Genomic DNA, 14,109 nt, shown 5'->3' with positions numbered 1-14,109 from the left:
GTGGTCGAGAGACAGAGCGATGCAGTGGGTCCATAGAGAGAGGGAGAGTGGTCGAGAGACAGAGCGATGCAGTGGGTCCATAGAGAGAGGGAGAGTGGTCGAGAGACAGAGCGATGCAGTGGGTCCATAGAGAGAGGGAGAGTGGTCGAGAGACAGAGCGATGCAGTGGGTCCATAGAGAGAGGGAGAGTGGTCGAGAGACAGAGCGATGCAGTGGGTCCATAGAGAGAGGGAGAGTGGTCGAGAGACAGAGCGATGCAGTGGGTCCATAGAGAGAGGGAGAGTGGTCGAGAGACAGAGCGATGCAGTGGGTCCATAGAGAGAGGGAGAGTGGTCGAGAGACAGAGCGATGCAGTGGGTCCATAGAGAGAGGGAGAGTGGTCGAGAGACAGAGCGATGCAGTGGGTCCATAGAGAGAGGGAGAGTGGTCGAGAGACAGAGCGATGCAGTGGGTCCATAGAGAGAGGGAGAGTGGTCGAGAGACAGAGCGATGCAGTGGGTCCATAGAGAGAGGGAGAGTGGTCGAGAGACAGAGCGATGCAGTGGGTCCATAGAGAGAGGGAGAGTGGTCGAGAGACAGAGCGATGCAGTGGGTCCATAGAGAGAGGGAGAGTGGTCGAGAGACAGAGCGATGCAGTGGGTCCATAGAGAGAGGGAGAGTGGTCGAGAGACAGAGCGATGCAGTGGGTCCATAGAGAGAGGGAGAGTGGTCGAGAGACAGAGCGATGCAGTGGGTCCATAGAGAGAGGGAGAGTGGTCGAGAGACAGAGCGATGCAGTGGGTCCATAGAGAGAGGGAGAGTGGTCGAGAGACAGAGCGATGCAGTGGGTCCATAGAGAGAGGGGAGAGTGGTCGAGAGACAGAGCGATGCAGTGGGTCCATAGAGAGAGGGAGAGTGGTCGAGAGACAGAGCGATGCAGTGGGTCCATAGAGAGAGGGAGAGTGGTCGAGAGACAGAGAACTCGATGAGTGGGTCCATAGAGAGAGGGAGAGTGGTCGAGAGACAGAGTCATATGAGTGGGTCCATAGAGAGAGGGATGGTCGAAGACAGAGTCATGCAGTGGGTCCATAGACCAGAGGGATATGATCGACTAGACAGAGTCATGAGTGGGTCCACTAAACCACTCGAGAGACAGAGCGATGCAGTGGGTCCATAAACCACAGAGGGATGCTCCACTAAACCACTGGTCATAGATGCGCCACAGAGTCATAGATGCTCCACTAAACCAAAGTCACTGCAGTGATGGTCCATAAACCACTGAGTCATATGATGCTCCACTAAACCACAGAGTCATATGATGCTCCACTAAACCACTGAGTCATATGATGCTCCACTAAACCACAGAGTCATATGATGCTCCACTAAACCACTGAGTCATATGATGCTCCACTAAACCACAGAGTCATATGATGCTCCACTAAACCACAGAGTCATATGATGCTCCACTAAACCACAGAGTCATATGATGCTCCACTAAACCACAGAGTCATATGATGCTCCACTAAACCACTGAGTCATATGATGCTCCACTAAACCACTGAGTCATACAATGATGCTCTGTGAGTCATGATGATGCTCCACTACCACAGTAGTCACTAAATGATAAACTCCACTTTCTTCTGCTGTCCCCATAGGAAACCCATTCTGAGTCAAAGTAAAACCATTCTGGTTCCAGGTAAACACCCATTCTGGTTCCAAAACACCATTTTTCTGCAAAACACCATTCTGGTTCATATGAGGGTTCCAAATGCTTCTGGTTCCAGAATAAAACCCAGGTTCTGGCGTTCTGGTAAACCCATTCTGGTTCCAGGTTTGCTCCACCAACCATTCTGGTTCCACTAAACCACCCAGTCATGATGCTCCACTAAACCACTGAGTCATAACATGCCCACTAAACCACAGAGTCATATGATGCCCATTCCACTGGTTCCACAGAGTCATATGATGCTCCACTAAACCACTGAGTCATATGATGTTCCACTAAACACACTGGTTCATGGTCCATGATGCTCCACTAAACCCATTCTGGTTCCAGTCACCCATTCTGGTTCCATGGTAAACACCCATTCTGGTTCCATTTCTGGTTCCAGGTAAACACCCATTCTGGTTCCAGGTAAACACCCATTCTGGTTCCAGGTAAACACCCATTCTGGTTCCAGTAAACACCCATTCTGGTTCCAGGTAAACACCCATGGTTCCAAGTTCCAGGTGGGCCACTTCTGGTTCCAAACACCCATTCTGGTTCCAGGTAAACACCCATTCTGGTTCCAGGTAAACACCCATTCTGGTTCCAGGTAAACACCCATTCTGGTTCCAAACACCCATTCTGGTTCCAGGTAAACACCCATTCTGGTTCCAAAACCCATTCTGGCTCTTCTGGTTCCAGGTAAACACCCATTCTGGTTCCAGGTAAACACCCATTCTGGTTCCAGGTAACCCATTCTGGTTCCAGGTAAACACCCATTCTGGTTCCAGGTAAACACCCATTCTGGTTCCAGGTAAACACCCATTCTGGTTCCAGGTAAACCCATTCCCAGGTATTCTGGTTCCAGGTAAACACCCATTCTGGTTCCAGGTAAACACCCATTCTGGTTCCACTGGTAAACACCCATTCTGGTTCCAGGTAAACACCCATTCTGGTTCCAGGTAAACACCCATTCTGGTTCCAGGTAAACACCCATTCTGGTTCCAGGTAAACACCCATTCTGGTTCCAGGTAAACACCCATTCTGGTTCCAGGTAAACACCCATTCTGGTTCCAGGTAAACACCCATTCTGGTTCCAGGTAAACACCCATTCTGGTTCCAGGTAAACACCCATTCTGGTTCCAGGTAAACCCATTCTGGTTCCACACCCATTCTGGTTCCAGGTAAACACCCATTCTGGTTCCAGGTAGATAGCACCTTTTCATTCTAGGAGTGTAAGGTGCCATTTCAGATGCGGAAATTGGTTGAATCAATGTTGTTTCCACGTCATTTCAACAACCCAAAAAAGTATTTGTGATGACGTTGAATCAATGTGGAAAACTGATTGGATTTGCAAAAGGTCATCAACAAAAGGATCTTTTCACCCAACGTTTAACCTAAATCCAATGACATGGTGGAATTCTTTGTTGATTTCACATTGATTTCACGTTGAATTCCACAACTCAACCAAATTTAAATTAAAACTAGATATTGAACTGACATCTGTGCCCAGCTGGTATGCTACCATGGAAAAACATGGCTGCTGTACATTCATAACACCATTCAGCCTTCCTATTCTTCACAACAATCAACCGCTGATCGATAACCGCTAGCTAACGGAACAGTCTGTAAACTTCAAGAGGTACCGGTTACAGTTTCGAGTCAACTGTTTTTTATTTTGGGCAAAACATTTCACTTCGGTGTTCCCTAATGAATACGACCCTGGTTTTAAAAAATGCTCAAGTGTGGAAGAGAATCCACCATTTGCATATACAGTAATAATCTGGTCTGTGATAGCGAGGTTTGACTGAATGGTTGTTTAGGCTGGCCATCGCTGGGTGTGTTTTCACTATGGGCTTTTTCTTCATTTACAAGTCAGAGTCCAGTGAAGCAAACTCCTTAAAGGGATAGTTCACTCCAAGATAGGATGCTAGGATGTTTTCAAGCCTAGAAACACCACCTGAGTCCATATTCCACACCACGTGTTGTCTAGACTCTGCTGTGAGCCATTGGAGAAACCTACAGATCTCATCTAGAACCCAAATGAATAGGAAAGATTGGCACCTCTAATTCCAGTTTATTAGCTCCACACAGAACAGTTGAGGTATAAAACACATCTGATAAACTTGGATTTTGTGGTGAACTACCCCTTTAAATGAACCAATCATTCATCACTGTTAAATAAGCAATGTAAACGAAGCTCCAAATTAACAATACATTCTATTCACTACCACATAGCTCTATGTCAGTGCAATATCTATATCTACAGGAGGAGAATGGTTGCAATGAACTGAAACTGTGAGTAAGAACCACCATTAATACATTGCATACAGTTACAAGACATTTCAATCAATAAGCTGCTACGGTACATCTTGCTGAGACTCCACAATATAATCCTCATTTCCCTTTCCAAATGGCACCCTATTCCCTACGTAGTGCACTACTTTTGGCCAGAGCCCAATAGGCCCTGATCAAAGTAGTGCACTATATAGGGAATAGAATGCAATTTAGAATGCAACCTCTGTATGTAGGTCATTGAGTTAGGATGCCAATAACCATGACAACCAACCAACCAATAAAACCCAATTCAAGAACAGGGAGGGAGTGGAAAAATGGAAGCTCCCATAATATTGAGCTTGTCAACCCCACGAAATAACCCTCATTTACAGTGATGATGTTATACGTGATAAATAGTGTTGATTCCTGAGAAACCTCCTGAGAATTGTAGGATTTCTCCACATGAAAGCAAATACTTTTGAGTGCTCTACGGCTGTGTCCCAAATAGCACTCTAGTGCCCAATAAGTGCCCCAAAAGCAGTGCACTATTACATTTGGAATGGGGCCCCCTCTCTCAGCAAAATCCCCATAGGATGCTTGGTAACCATGAGCAGGCGTTTATATTGTGAGATCCCTGACACACACAGAACTGAGGAAGAAAACAAAGGAATTCTTTCAGAACAAAGACACACAGAGCTGCGTTGCATTGCAACCATTCAACCAACAATTAGGAAGGTCACAATAACGTCAGATCTTGGTTGAGACGTGACAAGATAAAGGGGAAAGAAGAAGAGGAGTGACGGCAGAACCAAACCGGGATGGGCGAGGCCTTTCCAAAGCGCTAGGCCCACTGTCGCTGCAGTGTTGCATTGTGGGTATTGTAGTAACAGGTGTGTGTGTTCACCTGTATTGAGTTCTTGTTGTGTCACACACTGGCATAGCAGCTGGGTTGGTTAACCTAGCTTGGTGATCTGTAGACCCCTTCTATCCTCACTGTATCGATGGACGGCAAAGATTTCACTTTGTGAAAAAAGTCAAAGAGCGGATTTCCGTCCACAAATATCCGGAAGCGCGTGTGTTCGCAGTGGATCTCAATCTGGAGAGAGAGAGAGGAGGTATAGAGAGTAGAGAGAGGGGAGACAGAGGGAGACAGAGAGAGAGAGAGAGAGAGAGAGAGAGGGGAGACAGAGAGAGAGAGAGAGAGAGAGAGAGAGAGAGGAGGTATAGAGAGAGGAGAGAGGGGAGACAGAGAGAGAGAGAGAGAGAGAGAGGTATAGAGAGAGGAGAGAGGGGAGACAGAGAGAGAGAGAGAGAGAGAGAGAGAGGTATAGAGAGAGGAGAGAGGGGAGACAGAGAGAGAGAGAGAGGAGGTATAGAGAGAGGAGAGAGGGGAGACAGAGAGAGAGAGAGGAGGTATAGAGAGAGGAGAGAGGGGAGACAGAGAGAGAGAGAGAGACAGAGAACAGAATAAAACACCCCATTTCTAAACAAAGTCACATTATGTGGCCATGTGGTTCTTTCTCCAAATGAAAGAGAGCTTGTTAGTTTTGCATAACTTATCACATTTCTAAACCACATCCTCTGACAAATGTGTGACTGGAGCAACCTGCTTTACAATAAACCACAACAAGGAATGATGTGTGTTCCTTATCACTGGGCTATATCTTTACATAACGTCTGTACTGAATCATATCACAGCAACTAAAGAGAAGTCAGAGAGTGGTAGAGCGAGGGAGTGTATGAGATAGAGATAAGGGTGGAAGGCCAATTATCATGAAGTTAAGACCCTAGTTAACTGTGGTCCCATAGGGTTCTGGTCAAAGTCTACTAGAAAGGGGATGCGGTGCCATTTGGGACAAGTTGGATAAGAACGTGAAGTGTTCTTGGTACCCTGAAGGGATGGTCGGGTTCGGAGTTAGAATTTAAAAAGAGAGTGGATTGTTATGGTATCTTGAAGGCCTGGTCCAGTTAGGGTTATGGATTAAGGGTTAGGATTAGAGGTTAGGGGTTAGGATTAGAGGTTAGGATTAGGGGTTAGGGTTAGGATTAGAGGTTAGGGTAGGGTAGGGATTAGAGGTTAGGATTAGAGGTTAGGATTAGGGGTTAGGATTAGTGTTTGGATTAGTGTAACAGGTACCCTGAAGGGCTGGTCAGGTTAGGTGTTAGGATCAGTGTAACAGGTACCCTGAAGGGCTGGTCAGGTTAGGATCAGTGTAACAGGTACCCTGAAGGGCTGGTCAGGTTAGGATCAGTGTAACAGGTACCCTGAAGGGCTGGTCAGGTTAGGATCAGTGTAACAGGTACCCTGAAGGGCTGGTCAGTGTAACAGGTACCCTGAAGGGCTGGTCAGGTTAGGATCAGTGTAACAGGTACCCTGAAGGGCTGGTCAGGTTAGGATCAGTGTAACAGGTACCCTGAAGGGCTGGTCAGGTTAGGTGTTAAGTGGGTACCCTGAAGGGCTGGTCAGGTTAGGAGGATCAGTGTAACAGGTACCCTGAAGGGCTGGTCAGTGTAACAGGTACCCTGAAGGGCTGGTCAGGTTAGGTGTTAGGATAAGTGTAACAGTACCCTGAAGGGCTAAGGATCAGTGTAACAGGTACCCTGAAGGGCTGGTCAGGTTAGGTGTTAGGATCAGTGTAACAGGTACCCTGAAGGGCTGGTCAGGTTTAGGATCAGTGTAACAGGTACCCTGAAGGGCTGGTTAGGTGTTAGGATCAGTGTAACAGGTACCCTGAAGGGCTGGTCAGGTTAGGGGGATTACCCTGAAGGGCTGGTCAGGTTAGGGGTTAGGATCAGTGTAACAGGTACCCTGAAGGGCTGGTCAGGGATGAAGGGGAAGTAGTCGATAGACTTCTCCTCCTCGCTCCATTTTCCCGAGACGCGGGAGTTACGCAGAAACTGGTGCTCAGCGAATCGAGCGCTGAGTTTCAGGGCCACATCCGGCTGTGGCTCCTCCTTCTCTGTGCCGCGGCCGCAAGTCAGGCTGACGTCAAAGCTGAGACGGAAAGAAACATAGAGAAGAAAAAATAAATAGGTGTCTGTGCTGGTTTAACAATATCCCTTTTTACCCTAGTTAACCTGTCCTTTGGTGGGAGCACTAGGTAACCTGTCCCTTAGTGGGTTCACTAGGTAACCTGTCCCTTAGTGGGTTCACCTAGGTCCTGTCCCTTAGTGGGAGTCCTAGTTAACCTGGTCCCTTAGTGGGAGCCCTAGTCCTGTCCCTAACCTGGTAACCTGTCCTTAGTGGGAGCCCTAGGTAACCTGTCCCTTTAAGCCTGGTAACCTGTCCCTTAGTGGGAGCCCTAGCCTGTCCCTAGTGGGAGCCCTAACCTGGTCCCTTAGTGGGAGCCCTAGGTAACCTGGTGGGAGCCCTAGGTAACCTGGTCCCTTAGTGGGAGCCCTAGTTAACCTGGTCCCTTAGTGGGAGCCCTAGTTAACCTGGTCCCTTAGTGGGAGCCCTAGTTAACCTGGTCCCTTAGTGGGAGCCCTAGTTAACCTGGTCCCTTAGTGGGAGCCCTAGGTAACCTGGTCCCTTAGTGGGAGCCCTAGGTAACCTGGTCCCTTAGTGGGAGCCCTAGGTAACCTGGTCCCTTAGTGGGAGCCCTAGGTAACCTGGTCCCTTAGTGGGAGCCCTAGGTAACCTGGTCCCTTAGTGGGAGCCCTAGGTAACCTGGTCCCTTAGTGGGAGCCCTAGGTAACCTGGTCCCTTAGTGGGAGCCCTAGGTAACCTGGTCCCTTAGTGGGAGCCCTAGGTAACCTGGTCCCTTAGTGGGAGCCCTAGGTAACCTGGTCCCTTAGTGGGAGCCCTAGGTAACCTGGTCCCTTAGTGGGAGCCCTAGGTAACCTGGACATGGGAGCCCTGGTAACCTGTCCTTTAGGGGACCCTATAACCTGTCCTTTAGTGGAAGCCCTAGGTAACCTGTCCCTTAGGGACATGATGCTGTAGGGGACATAGGTGGTGGGGCCTATAGGGACCTGTGGGGACTGTAATGGGGACATGGGGGCAGAGAGGACGGCCTATAGGGATGTGGTGCTGTAGGGGACATGGTGGAGGGCCTATAGGGATGTGGTGCTGTAGGGGACATAGTGGAGGGCCTATAGGGACGGGTGTCTGTAGGGGACATAGTGAGGGCCTATAGGGACGTGGTGCTGTAGGGGACATAGTGGAGGGCCTATAGGGACATAGTGGAGGGCCTATAGGGACGTGGTGCTGTAGGGGACATAGTGGAGGGCCTATAGGGACATAGTGGAGGGCCTATAGGGACATGATGCTGTAGGGGACATAGTGGAGGGCCTATAGGGACATAGTAGATGCCTATAGGGGACATGGTGCTGTAGGGGACATAGTGGAGGGCCTATAGGGACGTGGTGCTGTAGGGACATGGTGCCTGTAGGGGACATAGTGGAGGGCCTATAGGGACGTATTGTTGTAGGGGACATAGAGGGCCTATAGGGACGTGGTAGTTAAGCTGTAGAGGACATAGAGGAGGGCCTATAGGGACATAGTGGAGGGCCCATAGGGACATAGTGGTTTTAACTTTTACATAGTGGAGTCACATAGTGGAGGGCCTATAGGGACATATGGAGGGCCTCTGGTAGGGGACATAGTGGAGGGCCTAGGGACAGTGGTGTTGTAACAGAACGACAGTTTTGTAGGGCCTATAGGGACGTGGTTTTAACATAGTGGAGGGCCTATAGGGACATAGTGGAGGCCTAACTGTAGGGGACATAGTGGAGGGCCTATAGGGACGTGGTGCTGTAGGGGACATAGTGGAGGGCCTATAGGGACATAGTGGAGGGCCTATAGGGACGTGGTGCTGTAGGGGACATAGTAGGGCCTATAGGGACATGATGCTGTAGGGGACATAGTGGAGGGCCTATAGGGACGTGGTGCTGTAGGGGACATAGTGGAGGGCCTATAGGGACGTGGTGCTGTAGGGGACATAGTGGAGGGCCTATAGGGACGTGGTGCTGTAGGGGACATAGTGGAGGGCCTATAGGGACATGGTTCTGTAGGGGACATAGTGGAGGGCCTATAGGGACGTGGTGCTGTAGGGGACATAGTGGAGGGCCTATAGGGACATAGTGGAGGGCCTATAGGGACGTGGTTCTGTAGGGGACATAGTGGAGGGCCTATAGGGACGTGGTGCTGTAGGGGACATAGTGGAGGGCCTATAGGGACATAGTGGAGGGCCTATTGGGACATAGTGGAGGGCCTATAGGGACATAGTGGAGGGCCTATAGGGACGTGGTGACTGTAGGGGACATAGTGGAGGGCCTATAGGGATGTGGTTCTGTAAGGGACATAGTGGAGGGCCTATAGGGACATGGTTCTGTAGGGGATGTAGTGGAGGACCTATAGGGACATAGTGGAGGGCCTATTGGGACGTGGTGTCTGTAGGAGACATAGTAGAGGACCTATAGGGACGTGGTGTCTGTAGGGGACATAGTGGAGGACCTATAGGGACGTGGTGTCTGTAGGGGACATAGTAGAGGGCTTATAGGGACATAGTGGAGGACCTATAGGGACGTGGTGTCTGTAGGGGACATAGTGGAGGACCTATAGGGACGTGGTGTCTGTAGGGGACATAGTAGAGGGCCTATAGGGACGTGGTGTCTGTAGGGGACATAGTAGAGGGCCTATAGGGACGTGGTGTCTGTAGGGGACATAGTAGAGGGCCTATAGGGACGTGGTGTCTGTAGGGGACATAGTAGAGGGCCTATAGGGACGTGGTGTCTGTAGGGGACATAGTAGAGGGCCTATAGGGACGTGGTGTCTGTAGGGGACATAGTAGAGGGCCTATAGGGACGTGGTGTCTGTAGGGGACATAGTAGAGGGCCTATAGGGACGTGTCTGTGTCTGTAGGGGGCCTATAGTGATGTCTGTAGGACCTATAGGGGCCTATGGGGACGTGTCTGTAGGGGACATAGTAGAGGGCCTATAGGGACGTGGTGTCTGTAGGGGACATAGTGGAGGACCTATAGGGACGTGGTGTCTGTAGGGGACATAGTAGAGGGCCTATAGGGACGTGGTGTCTGTAGGGGACATAGTAGAGGACCTATAGGGACGTGGTGTCTGTAGGGGACATAGTAGAGGGCCTATAGGGACGTGTCTGTAGGGGACATAGTAGAGGGCCTATAGGGACGTGGTGTCTGTAGGGGACATAGTAGAGGGCCTATAGGGACGTGGTGGCTGTAGGAGAAACACCACATAACTGTTGTCATTGTGTTCAGCATCTGGAGGAGCAGCATGTTGACATCTCCATGAACTTTAGAACAGGCATTTAAAACTGATGTCACTAAATGTGTTTTTAAACTGACCATTAGTTTCTATTGAGGCCTATAAAGGACACACCCTAAAATGTCTCAACAAGCACTGTGTCCCAACTGGAACACTATCCCCTTTGTAGTACACTACGTTTGATGAGGGTCAATGTAGCCCTAGTGGCCTACATAGGGAATAGGGTGCCATTCGGGAGACAGACCAGCTCTGCCTCAGCCTGGCCTGACTGTGGAGGTGAACACCCTGCCTTGCATTATGAAAAAGCCATCCTTTCTCAACACACCCACCCACACAGTTCTCCATGTCTCCTCTTCATCTCCCCAGGCCGTTTCGTTGCCTTCTGCCATGCTGCTAATAATAAACTATTCTTTTGATCTTTTTCCTTTCTGAGCCTGTGTTCGATTCTGTCTTTTACAATACATGTTTTCTCTCCTTATTAGGCTAGATTCACATTTTTCAGCAGACATAACATCGAAAACACAGCATTTCACCAATAAACATGTAATACACAGGCCTATAACAATTCATTCTATAGGCTACAGTCTTACAGAATCACAACTCCACCTAAAATGGAATGGGACTTAGAATCTAATGAAAAAGCACTATATGAAAGATAAGAAGTTGGTAATGACATTCAGATAAGCCAGGGTGCAGTTGAAAAATAGACCTAGTTAGCTCTAGTCCAGGGCGCCTTCTCTTCTTCAAGAATAAGTTGAAGGCTCAGCATCAGCCAGCTGCACGTAACGACATGGACCAGAGCTAAGACCTAATGAGTGGAGGTTATATCGCCCTGGACCAGAGCTAAGACCTAATGAGTGGAGGTTATATCGCCCTGGACCAGAGCTAAGACCTAATGAGTGGAGAGCTTATAGTGGAGGTTATATCTCCTGGACCAGAGCTAAGACCTAATGAGTGGAGGTTATATCTCCCTGGACCAGAGCTAAGACCTAATGAGTGGAGGTTATATCGCCCTGGACCAGAGCTAAGACCTAATGAGTGGAGGTTATATCTCCCTGGACCAGAGCTAAGACCTAATGAGTGGAGGTTATATCTCCCTGGACCAGAGCTAAGACCTAATGAGTGGAGGTTATATCGCCCTGGACCAGAGCTAAGACCTAATGAGTGGAGGTTATATCGCCCTGGACCAGAGCTAAGACCTAATGAGTGGAGGTTATATCGCCCTGGACCAGAGCTAAGACCTAATGAGTGGAGGTTATAGTCTTAGCCTACCTGTCTGGCTCCAGATCAACAATGCCCATGACAATGACCTTCTTCCCCGGCCTCATACCACCTCTGATGCGGCCGCTGAATGGCACCTTCTACGAATGAAAGACGTTTTATTTTAAATCACCACATTTAAATCATCATCACAACACATAACGTAGAGAAAGAAAAAGGTTGTAAGCCCCCCCCCCATCCTCCAGGGTAGGAGATGTGGTAATTATTTTTTAACGGATTATTAACACAGGCCTATATATTGATTAACGTGGGTGTTTCAGGATGAATAGTCCCACCAGAAGCCGTGCAATGTCCTCCCTATCCGGCGAGATAAGCCCGGGGTTCCCGAACGAATCGTTGTGATGGTCATCTTCAGTATTCTTCAAAACCACCAGAGACAAAAGGGGAAGAAAAAAACAACGTATTGATCAGGTACAGCCTAAATGAAAGTAGCCTACTCAATGGGCGGAGTAGCCTAGCGTTTTAAAAGGCTGCTTATTGCTCTAGATGTCTTCTCTGCGGTTGAAAAAGCCGACGGAATGGTCCTCATGCCGCTATTCAACAATGAAAAGGTGGGGAAACCCACGGCTGTCAAAACATCTGTCATGTTGTAGACTAGAGCGCGTAAGACCTGTGAGAACGGTCGGTCATTACCACCAACTCGCACATAGACAGCACACATTGTACAGTGATAACGAGAAGTAATGCACCGCTGCTGTATCAAGGTGAGCACAGATACATTTTATCATGCAGAATAATAGTGAATTTGTTCCGCGCCCACATCAGAGGTCGACTCCGGCTGTGTTTGGGAATGCACGGACAGCCTATTGCCATATTACTCCCCACAATCATAGAAACTTCATGATGACATAAAAGTATAGCTCTCCACAAATGACACGCTTAACCGTTTTACGTGCAGACACAGAAAACAACCAATTCCAAGCAAACCGCTGTTTTCCTGAAAATTGTAATACTCACTATTGCGTCCCTTTCCGTTGCCGACACCGCCATCTTGACTTGTACAGAATACCATAGGATGCTTATCAGAAGAGAGGCAGCCCGGACAGTCCTCCTCTCCTGGAATGTGTCAGCGTCGTGGCAGCAGTGACTCAGTCAACATATTTCTATGTGTCCACACTCACACTCCACATGCAGCGGAGATGAATCGTAAACAATACGTGGAATTACCTGCGGTATTCACATTTAGGACTAGGATACGTCTGGTGTAGCCTGGGTGAGGTGTTGTAGTAGGCTATGTCTGGGCTGTATTTATCCGCTCTAGAAATGGGTGGATAGTCTTTTTAATTTGCTGACGTATGCTTTACAATAGTAAGAGGGGCTTTGGTAATCCCCGTCTGTTCGTGAACGAGAACGAGCCAGGCTAATCAGATTTTTAATTTCCTACAAAGAACCTTCACCTAATTAAACTGTACCTCCATAAAGTGGGGGCACTTCTCTCATTCGATTCTAATCTTGAGTGGAGATATTTTGTATAGCTTCGTTCCTAGACTAATTAAAGAGGCCTGGTATGTAGTAGGAGCCTAGGATAGAACATTTAACCATTTTGGGATGATAATGATAGTGAACAAAATGTGGCGCTAAAGAAACAAACGATTTGATATATAAATCTAGGCTATAAGAGTACAGCTACTTATGTTCTTGAAAATGTAACCTTTATTTAACTAGGCAAGCCAGTTGAAGAACAAATTCTTATTTACAATTATGGCCTACACCGGCTAAACCCGGACGACGCTGGGCCAATTGTGCGCCGCCCCATGGGACTCCCAATCACGGCCGGTTGTGATACAGCCTGGATTCAAACCAGGGTATCTGTAGTGACGCCTTAAGCACTGAGATGCAGTGCCTTAGACCGCTGCGACGCTTCGCCACTTGATTCTAAATACTAAGTTCATTGATAAATATCCTACTTTGTTGGACACCGTTGAGCTATAAATAGCATGTTTCCTCTCAATAAATATATAGAACATTATTTGCCTATGCAAATCAGGAGGGCATGTTTAAATTGTCAGAGGGCGTCCTTCTGTGGCAGTTCACGGTACTACAAATACAAATCCTCTACTCTTGGCCTGCTCTATTCTGCAGTTCCATCATCCAGAAACAAGGTCTCATTGGGGTTCTATGTAGAACCTATTGGTTCTGTATAGAACCATTTCTTATAAGAGTGTAGCCAACATGTTGTAGACAGAGATTGGATGACAAGAAGTTTTGTGGGTCTCAAGCCTTCTGTCTTCTCACCCTGTTAGTGACTTCCTCAGTCAGAGCAGCCTACATTATTGGATAATAGGGGCTGTGTGTAGCCCTGCAGGAGGGTATAGAGGAGATGAAAAGTTTGGGACTGAATTGGCTACTGAAGAGCTGCTGGTGTCTACTTTTATTTATTTATTTTATTTCACCTTTATTTAATCAGGTAGGCTAGTTGAACAAGTTCTCATTTACAACTGCGACCTGGAGACCTGGACCTACTAACGTTATGCCCTTGAGCAAGGCACTTATTCTGTAACACAGGGTGACTCTCAAAAGACATAAATGCACATCTCTGACATTCTGTCCATTGCAGCATCTGTCTCTGAAGTTATGCTGGCTAGCCCAGGACATATCTCCTACCATCCTCCTTTCTTCAAGTCAT

At 48.2% G+C, this 14,109-nt stretch overlaps 1 protein-coding gene and 1 long non-coding RNA gene across 4 annotated transcripts; one reads left to right on the top strand and one right to left on the bottom strand.

Annotated features, from left to right (window-relative positions):
• The first annotated feature begins 2,223 nt into the window (after positions 1 to 2,223).
• LOC127917448 (uncharacterized) lies at positions 2,224 to 3,137 on the top strand. 2 transcript variants are annotated; one of them, XR_008097301.1, is made up of 3 exons: positions 2,224 to 2,294; positions 2,624 to 2,830; positions 2,869 to 3,137. It is a non-coding gene; the product is annotated as an uncharacterized LOC127917448 (long non-coding RNA). The 2 variants fall into 2 exon arrangements; XR_008097300.1 differs by lacking the exon at positions 2,224 to 2,294 and adding an exon at positions 2,435 to 2,521.
• A 604-nt stretch (positions 3,138 to 3,741) lies between these two features.
• Positions 3,742 to 13,657, bottom strand: LOC118382882 (galectin-related protein-like). Of its 2 annotated transcripts, none has more exons than XM_052500596.1 (5): positions 12,441 to 13,657; positions 11,759 to 11,842; positions 11,475 to 11,563; positions 6,723 to 6,956; positions 3,742 to 5,057 (listed from the first exon to the last, which is right to left on the bottom strand). In XM_052500596.1, the coding sequence occupies exons 1-5, from the start codon at positions 12,471 to 12,473 to the stop codon at positions 4,979 to 4,981; spliced, it is 519 nt and encodes a 172-aa protein (XP_052356556.1). In that variant the 5' UTR covers positions 12,474 to 13,657; the 3' UTR covers positions 3,742 to 4,978. The 2 variants fall into 2 exon arrangements, with proteins under 2 accessions (XP_052356556.1, XP_052356555.1); XM_052500595.1 differs by having other exon boundaries at positions 6,770 to 6,956; positions 12,441 to 13,291.
• Between the last annotated feature and the right edge of the window lie 452 nt (positions 13,658 to 14,109).

The sequence above is a fragment of the Oncorhynchus keta genome, unplaced genomic scaffold, assembly GCF_023373465.1.
Source record: "Oncorhynchus keta strain PuntledgeMale-10-30-2019 unplaced genomic scaffold, Oket_V2 Un_contig_1146_pilon_pilon, whole genome shotgun sequence".
Lineage (NCBI taxonomy): Eukaryota > Metazoa > Chordata > Actinopteri > Salmoniformes > Salmonidae > Oncorhynchus > Oncorhynchus keta.
Note: the sequence above shows the minus strand (reverse complement) of the source record. Positions and strands in the feature narration are given on the sequence as shown.